Raw genomic sequence first — 9,315 nt, forward strand, 5'->3', positions numbered from 1 at the left:
CTCATAGTACCTTAATGTCAAGGTTATATTGCTGTAAGTGGTTGAATAATGGCTTCAATTTAAAATTAAACCTCTACAACCAGGTCTTCTTTTTGTCTTCTGTCCCTGTTCTGAGGTGATTTTATCACTACTGAGTTTATGACTACCACTGTTATTAAAAATAATAATAATCACCAATCAGCGGGAATGATTTTGGTAAAATTTATTTCACAAGTGTTTTAAGTGATACATGTTTCCAGGGATTGTCTTAACAATGATGTCTTCCACAGCCCTCCTCCCACACCCCCACCCTCAACAACCAGGAGAGTAAATGAAAAGAAGACTTTAGTTTTCACTTACTTTTCACACAAACTGTACAATATGTGAATATACTGTAGTAGCACAAGGGATACAAATGTTCAGCTAGAGTACCCTTGATTAGAACAAAACCATTGCGTATCGTCTCTCTGACTTCATACTTCCATTATTTGTTTGTTTTTTTAATCAAAGATTTCTCTCCATCTCTGAAATCATTTTTAACAAACCAATAGTGTTCTCGTGTTCTTTAAAAACCTCTTCCCTGTGTGCTTCAGTCCTCTAGCCCCGAACACATCAACACTGTCATCATCAGGTGCTGCTCTGGAGGAGCCAGCTTCAGGGGAGATATATGCATCATGCTCCAAGACATATGAAGGCATTTCATACAATCAAGATATATCAATTAAAAACAGTCAGTGAAACTGGTGTTTTTACAGAATATTTGCAGAAGCGATCACAGGGACTAAGGCAGGTAAAACATTATTGTGAAGGCTAGCAAAACTAAAAGGACAGCACTATGTGCAGCAAGACGTGTTTGAATGACTCGAGTCACCTAAATGGAAAAGCACCGATCCATAAGTACCTCTCTTTGAAAGGTCTTTCCTGTTTTATTCTCAAAGACCTTTGCTTGGAGGATGAAGAAACCTATGAAAAGGGATGCAGTGGAGAATAGAGACGAGCCAGAATCCAAAAAAAAAAAAAAAAAAAAACCAATAATAATAATAATAAAAAAAAAAAGGATGGCCTTTCAGTTCAACCTTCATCTTTTGTGGTGTTATCCTCTAGATCCTCATCACTGTCGAAATCACTGTGCAGCCTCTTGGCCATGGCATTTCGGCTTCTTTCCTCTTCATTCCCTTTCTTAAGCTGCACTGGCAATGGCTTCACTGGTTACAAAAAGAGAAAACAGGATGAGTGTAATGCAAAAATGCACTGGATTTTAAATGCTTCAGTGATTCAAAAGTTGTGAAAAGTTAGGACAATCAGTAAAGAAAAATTTTAAAGATTTTTTTTTAACCACAGAAGGTCTGTGCTATTCAGACGACCCCTCTCAGTTTTTGTGTTTTAGCTTTCACCTGCTGATGGAGAAAACTGGTCGTCAGCTCCACCGCCATTATCGCTGTGGCTGGTGCTAACAGTCTCTTTCTGTTCCTCGTCTGTGACGATTCTCTGTCTCGCACTCTCAAAAACAGACTTAATGACAATTGAATCCTCATAGATCTGTAGTTGTAAATGGCCGCATGTAGCACACACACACACACACACACACACACACACACACACACACACAGATACAGTACATCAAGATCCAAACCAATTTATGACTGCAGTAATAGAATGGAGACTGAACAGCAATGTAGCTGCTTTCAAATGAAAGAAATCCTTGGGGTTCACCTGAGATCCCTCCAGGTTATAAGTCTGAGCATTGTGACACAGGAGGAAAATATCCTTTTCCAAATCTCCCACACTTCTGTACTTGTGATTACGTACACGTTCCTGTGAAGCAGAAGGTCAGTATCAAAATCTCAGTGTGATCACCAAGATTCAGCCATCAGTAAGATTTTTATTAAGCACAGGTCCAAGAGAGGCAGAATGTGATGGTATTTGTATTCCTGTTTTTTATCAACAGAAATGAAACTTGCACAATAATGCAACAAGCTGGAATTGACAGGTGAGTTGCTATACAAAGCCATTGTTAAAACATATAGAGATAGAAGGTTAGTGTTCAGTCAGCACTGACTGAGAATGAATTGACAAATCAAAGTTCAAATCAAACCTACTGAATCTAACTACTGAGTGGACTGCAAAGGGCAAAAAGAAAAAAAGGATCCCCAAAATATTTAGAGCCAACTTTGAAGCATTGAGGTTCAGTAATGATCCAGGACCGCTTACACTTGTCTGGGTTGGAAAACACATTGAAAATCAGTATTAATATAACTGTATTCTCCCCTCATGCCACACTGTGGGGACATCAACTAAATGAAACTTTTAATCGTTTAATTATTCTTCTTTTGGGGTCAGAACTGTTTCACATGTGAACAGTTCTTCTGGTGTCCGTTTAAAAAGCCATTACAGAAGAAAAGAAGAAAACGTCACTACAGACTTGGGATCAGTTGAGTATTTCGGATGTCCTGATTTTGGAGGTTTATGTGAAAACACTCAAAAGACACTTAAATGTGGCTAACTCAAATGGGCAAATAGAAAAAAATAATATCTCATATATGAAAAAAAACATCAAAGCTTCAGCGCTGACTATGGCTGCTTTGAAAGTTTTCCAACAGGTACGTCTTTCAGATGTTTTTAATCTATTTGGCAATGCATTGTACTGTAGCTCTAATTACATCATTTCCCAATGAAGAGAGGTGTTTGATATATCTTCTTTCAGCAGATATCGTTGTTATGATACATGACAACAGTATCTCTTTGTGAGTATATCTGAGTGTGTTCAGTGACACGCACCCTGATCCTTCTGAAGTCCACAGGCTTTCGGATTAGCTCGTAGTACTCAGGCACCTCCTTCTTAGAGGGAAGCTGCACAAAGCCTTTACTGATCTGTCGACCCAACCTGGAAGGACAAAACGATAGTTCAAGGTGATTAACTCTGAGATCACAACGTATTTCAGTATCTTTCTTCTAAGACAACGATTCGAAAGCCAACAGCTTTTTCCTCAGCTAGTTCATGACTGACAATTAATACAGTTACATTGCAGTATCGCGGCACAGTCCACAAATAATCCTCACCCGTCCTTGTAGTTGATAACCATATCTACCAGTGTGCTCAGTGTTCTGGTGAGTTCAGGGGGATTCGGAGGAAGTTTCTCAGCTGGTGGGCGTCCGCGCTTCCTTTTGACCTTTTCACCAGTTTCCTGCCCGGCCTGCGCTTCTTTCTGCTCATGATGATCACTTTTACGTTTCTTCAGACTGATGTCCTCGTCCATCTCCTCCAGGGATCCGTTCTCTCTTGTCTCAGGCTGCAGGAAGAGGGTGCCATGTGTGGAGATATGTAAGAAACTCAAACAAACACACAGGCGTAGGCTAAGGTGACCGGAGCACTGGAAACCTGTACTGTATATATTGTAAACAAAAAGCCTTCTGTTCCTCTGTTGTCGTTCAGTTCATATGTCAGCATTACTAGGATAATAATGGGAGGGAATAAGATCAACTGCGGTGTACTTCCAGTAAAACATCTTCTTTTTCCATTCATTTGACTTTCATAACGTAACGGTTGAGATCTTCTGAAACTGCCGCACACACTATGTGTCTTCAAACATTCATGTGCCACATAGACAGAAACCTGAAGCAAGTCAGAGCGGAAAACGCTCAAAATAAAGCACTCATAGTCTTCAGCTAATTAGCAGCTCTGACTGGAGTTTAAGCATTCAGAATTACAGATATGGTTTTATATTCAAATGAAAGAGAGTTTTTTTTATTAGAATAGCATCTGAATTTGCATGGACTGGAGCGACACAACTGCTGTGCTGTCTCTGCAAATTTAGGGCAGATTATTTTATCTGGAGGCTTTGATGTCAGATGATTATGGAGGGGAGGCAAAATTTTAAATGCACAATGAATGTGAATACGTGTTAAGCAGACATGTTACACCAAAGCACAGTCAAAATGCTATTAATGCAATAAATATTAACCCAGATTTTCCTGGTTCATACACACAATTGAAGTGGAAGAATGATTTCGGGGTACGTGATGTGCGAGGGGGATGCACGCTGCATCCTGAATTATTTTCAACCATCACTCCCCTTCAAATATCTGCTACAACCTCCATGTTTTCCACAAAGGCAATTAGAGGCCAGAAACATGAGTATGCATGCAGCAAGAACGGCTACAGCAGCAGCAGCAGCCCGGCTGGAGAGAAGAGGGTGGAAATAGGGAAGGCATGCTGTCCAATCCCGACTGAAAATTGATGCATCAATCACACTGGCTCATACAGTACACACACACACACACACGCATTCAAATCATATAATGGACCATGCGTTTGTGAGCTGGATTTCTCAAGGACAGAGATGAAGCCATGCTGAAGTGTTCTTTTTGAACACACTGGTTAGAGGAATTGGAACAGCACCGTGCAGAATTGTTACTGGAAAACAATCATAACAATTTCCAAGCCTCAAAAAAAGAAGAAGAAAAAAAAAAGGAATGAGGCTGTGATACAGTAAAAGAAAAACGCATGCCTGCACTTCCGAACCAAAAGACATGGCAGATTTAGTTGGAGGAGACAACAACACTGGAGATGTAACAATAGAGATCCTGCTCATCATCGCCTGGCTCAAATGTAGGCTGTGAAAGCCCCGCTACCCTCTCTCTCTCCCTCTCCCTCTCTCTCTCTCTAAGGGGCTGCAATCGTTCCAGCGGAATACTGGAGGGATAGAGGGTAATCCTCAAAGATGTATAACGCAGCTGAGAGCCGCCTGATTGACTGTGCATGTGTGAGCGCAGGGCTGTCAGTGTGTGCATGTGATGCTCCATGCCTGTGCTATCTCCTAACAAGCCTGCCTCTTCCCTGACTAATCTGGCAAAGATTCCCGCTCATCTGTTACACCACACACCTACACACTCCCTCTCTCCCCCTGCCCTCACGCGCACACACACACACACACACACACGCACACACTTACACAGGCAGACACGAATAAACTCATTCGCTCGCTTTCCCCGGCGCGCGCGCGCACACACACACGTTGTCACTCTCTCTCTCTCTCTCTCTCTCACACACACACACACACATTTTTATCCATCTCTTCCTCTCTTCCCATGCGACGTAGCCTAGCTGAATCCTGAGCCTGAGAAGAAAAGACATGGAGGAGGATATTTACCTGACTGCAATCTGCGGGCTGGTTATCAGGATCGGCTGCAGCTGTGGGGGAGAGAATTAGCAAGCCAGCATAGCGGCGAGCTGCTAGTCTCTTCATCAGCTGATCACTCAGAAGCAGAGCCCAGAAGGGGGGAGAATAAAAGCGCTATGTTTTCATATACAAATCATTGGGCTGGGGGAAAATAGAAATGCCATACCCATCTCCTGTGTGCAGCTCTCCGAAGTCTTTTTCCTGACTCTGGAAGGCCCCGAGCTTGTCTCCTTCAGCATGTTTTTAATATCGACTGCTGCCAGACGTTTTTTTCCCCCTCTTCCTACCCTGCTGTTAAAGTTATCGGCTCTATTTTTATTATTATTGTTGTTGTTACTATTTTAAATTTTGCAGTGCATCTCGGAGGGGACGTGCCATTTTATGGCAACTAATGTAGTGATCCTAACTTGAGTTCAGCCTGCAGCCATACAGGACATGCATGTACATTTGTGCACGCGCGTATAGGCCGATGGCCACGCGGGACATCGGGTCAATATGTGAAATATGGAAGTTTGCCCGCCTCCCCTCCACTTTAATGACCAGACACGTCATCACTTCCTCCAAGTGCGGAGAGAAAGCTATTTGTTGCCGTCAATATTGAGCGTTAAACCGACTTCAAGACGCGCTCAGTCAATCTGTCCACTGAACGCTTCCTCCTGCTTCGGTGGACCACTGCCAAAGTTTTTGAGAGTCGTCCTGAAGTCCCCAGCGCGCATGCACACAAGCTGACCACGGGTATGTCTGAAACACCACGCCACAAGCAACCGAGTCTCTGCGAACCCACAAGGTTGCTGTTGTGTTGCACGTCAAAAACCACACAAACACTCGCCGCTTGGCTGCTTTGAATCGCGATGTGCGTCAGGCCCACGTTGCCTGTGGATGGAGGTCCTAACTGCCGACATGTAGGCCAGCTGATGGTTCACGAGAAACGCACAGCCATTGATCGTTTTCAAAAGAACAGCGTACGGATGTTAAACCAGAAGTGTGCACATTTAGACACAAAGAAGAGCCAGGCTGACTGGTGAGATGAAGCACTTCCAGATTACCTGAGAAGCCCATCTGCTGATTCTGCTGTGGTATAATACCTGAACGTGTGTGCAGGTGTAGCTTCATTTCCCAAAGTGACCATAACTGCTTGATTTGAATTTGCTGCTGAGTATTCCTTGCCACCACCTGAAAAACTGATAATAATTGAAGTTACTGTGCGCCTCTGTCTTTAGTTCATACTCCACCCATGCCGCCCTCAAGCTTTTCGCCCTTGCAGTTTGTGTGTGCAGCCACAGCATTCCTGCAGGGTGATTAATGCATTAATATCAGATTACACTTGATTTCTGTGCCAAGACAGCAAGGGAAAATATCTCTGCAACACTGAGCTGCTGAGCTCCAACAATTGCAGTAATAACAGTGGAGTTTTTCTAGTTTGGCCTGATATTCAAACACATCTGGTTTCTGTGAATCACTTTGCCCCCCCCCCCAAAAAAAAAGGCTGCTGGAAAACAGCACACATTGCGCAGGAAATGAAGGATACACAAGAAAACAAGATAGAAAAAAAAAATCCAGTTGCATGTTCTTCAAATAAGGTCAAACTCATATTGACATTATGAGTTAAAACCATTAGTCATACTTTACAGAGTATTTCATACTCATATAGGAAAAAAGTTGGTTTAGTTAAATGTAGGTTTAACTATTAAAAACATTAAGATTTCAAAGGTCCCTGAAAGTGAAAAAGTTTTGCTTCATCAGGATTGTGTGGATGTGGTTTGTTCAACTTTCATTGACGCTGGACTGACAACACGAACAAACAAATCCACATCATGAGTCAAATGCTAAGCCCTGATTGGTTCAGAGAAATACATGCAGCATTGCCTTTTCCCAACTGAGCCACGTCCACATGTCTCATAGTAACATGGAAGTGAGAGCGTCTATGAAAATGTTTTCTGGGGTTCTAAGTGGCTCTGGGGTCGTCTCCAGTGCTGATGAAAGCTGGTGTTCTATTCAAAAGCCAGGACAAAACCTACAAGATCAGTTTTATCTTGAATCTGAATAATTCTGGTCTAGATTAAAGGTTTTGAAATACTGGGCTCAGATGACACAGTATTCATATTCTCAGTAGATCTTTATTGCTTCTAAGCAAGAGCCATCATCGGCATTAAACTGGTGTGACTGTTGGGAGGCAGTGTTTTCTCACTTTGTATCGTACTTGGAGATAACTGTAACCAGTGTCAGGATGCACATGGTTTTGCTCAAGCTGTTGGTTGATCTTTATCTACTTGGCCATGACATTGTCTCGGCTTAAAACACGTTTTTCTTCTCTTATCCTTCTTAAGTCCCAATACAGCCATCCGGTACCTGCACCTACTCCCTAAACCTTTCTGCACATACATCCTGTTGTTGTGTTGATAATACTGTACATTATTAACATTCTCACACATATCACGTACTGCTCAGGGTTAATTTAACATTTTGCATCATTGCTGTGTAGAGGAATGCTAGTTGTAGTCCTTTTTTGCTATCAACAAAATAAAAATTATGTAAATGCTGATTCCTCGGAGCCTGAAGATGTTCACCTCCTCCCCATCAACTCCATGGATGGAGACAGGGATGTGTGTGTGTGTGTGTGCCTCCATTTTTCTAAAATTAACAATCAGCTTTTTTGTTTTGTTGAGCTGCAGGTTGTTCTCTGTGCACCACTCTGCAACACTGACTGATGATGTCCTCCCGATGTGAATTAACATCTTTAGTTTGAAATTCTAACAGTGAAACTTTACAGTGGAGTTCATGCCCTGTCTGGAATTGCAGTTGGGTGTACAGTGCGAACAGGAGGGGGCTGAACACACAGCCCTGAGGGGCTCCAATGTTGAGCACTAGAGTGGAGAAGGTGTGACTGACAAATTTTCCAATAACCAGAGGCTGAGTGTGGTACTCAAGCCCAGAGTGTTACGGTTTCAAATCACTGTCATGGGGGGGGGGGGGGGGGGGGGTATTGAATGAATTGAATTAAATTTAAATCGTTAAACAAATCTCTGATGTGGGTCTTGTTATTTTCAGGGTGTGTGACGACTGAGTGGAGGGCGGTGGAGATGGCATCCTCTACGGATCTGTTATTTCAGGATGCAAAGTGGTGGTGATCCAGGCTCGCTCTGATGTTGTCGCTAATGTGCTGGAGACGACGCTGGCAGTCTTGAAGCAGGTAGGAACATTCCCCCGTGACAGTGATATGTTAACAATGTCAGTAATAACATGAACTAGCTGACAGTCAGGCATTTTATCAGACCCAGTAGCTTGATTCATATTCACACTCAGCTGGATTCTTCTCACCTTCGCTGTGGATACTGATGGTGGCAGGTCCTCCGGAGGTGGAGTACGCTCTTCAGGCTAAACTCTTTTAAAATGAGCTTATGTAGCGTAAGATGATTTAAAGCCTTTTTGCAGTTAAAAAGAACACACATTTAAAACTTGTTTTCGCTTGACTGACAGCAGTGGGCAGGCTGAGCATGAGATATAAAGTACATCGATTTTCACTATGGCCCACAAGTACACAGTATGTTGTTAGCAGTTGTGTCAAAGATCATTTGAATGACCCCAAGTGCTGTTTCCATGTAACTTTTTATGCTGTTTAAGGTGCTGTAGGTTGCTGACAAATGACTTTAGTGGTGCACTTCCATCTATGCAGACTGAGAAAAGGCAATACTTTGCTGAATTAATGCAAAAATAGATGCATGAAATGTAAATTTCTCCCTTCTGTTCTGATTTTTTTCCTCAAACCAGAACACACAACATGTAATTTGAAGAGCACATAAGTATGCTGTGAACAGACCAAAAAGAAGTTGTAAACTGTAATAGGATATGATAGGATGATACACTGCGTCTTGTACTTACGGTTTAAAGAGACACGCACCGTGCAGCAGAGGAACTGGACAACTATTTAACTGCAGGAGCCCCAAACAAAGACAGGGTGCACCACTCACTGGCTTGGAATAAGAAATCATTAGCCAGCAGATTAATCATTAGGCAGCAGATGTCAAGAACAGGCCACATACTGTACTGTCAACAGGAGTACTGTGCAAAGACACAACATTTGTTGATTGTATTTCTCGGCTCAAAGGAGGATTAATGTGCATGAAATTCTGATTGCTGATTTTTCTTGCCTGCCAGT

General features: G+C 42.5%; 1 protein-coding gene and 1 long non-coding RNA gene across 8 annotated transcripts in view; one reads left to right on the plus strand and one right to left on the minus strand.

Moving 5' to 3' along the window:
• Window positions 1-187: 187 nt before the first annotated feature.
• Window positions 188-9,060, minus strand: LOC124051251 (probable global transcription activator SNF2L2). 6 transcript variants are annotated; one of them, XM_046374414.1, is made up of 7 exons: window positions 5,326-5,466; window positions 5,130-5,228; window positions 3,040-3,269; window positions 2,758-2,863; window positions 1,693-1,794; window positions 1,374-1,518; window positions 188-1,184 (listed from the first exon to the last, which is right to left on the minus strand). In XM_046374414.1, the coding sequence occupies exons 2-7, from the start codon at window positions 5,223-5,225 to the stop codon at window positions 1,051-1,053; spliced, it is 813 nt and encodes a 270-aa protein (XP_046230370.1). In that variant the 5' UTR covers window positions 5,226-5,228; window positions 5,326-5,466; the 3' UTR covers window positions 188-1,050. The 6 variants fall into 6 exon arrangements, with proteins under 6 accessions (XP_046230370.1, XP_046230369.1, XP_046230375.1 ...); XM_046374413.1 differs by having other exon boundaries at window positions 5,130-5,170; window positions 5,326-5,458; XM_046374419.1 differs by lacking the exons at window positions 5,130-5,228; window positions 5,326-5,466 and adding an exon at window positions 9,039-9,060.
• The window catches only part of LOC124051253, a 35,248-nt gene continuing 31,686 nt past the window's right edge, over window positions 5,754-9,315 (plus strand). For both annotated transcript variants that reach the window (XR_006841797.1, XR_006841796.1), the window contains exons 1-2: window positions 5,754-5,894; window positions 8,208-8,349. This is a non-coding gene — a long non-coding RNA (uncharacterized LOC124051253). The remainder of the gene's footprint in view (window positions 5,895-8,207; window positions 8,350-9,315) is intronic.

The sequence above is a fragment of the Scatophagus argus genome, chromosome 20, assembly GCF_020382885.2.
Source record: "Scatophagus argus isolate fScaArg1 chromosome 20, fScaArg1.pri, whole genome shotgun sequence".
Taxonomy (NCBI): Eukaryota; Metazoa; Chordata; class Actinopteri; family Scatophagidae; genus Scatophagus; species Scatophagus argus.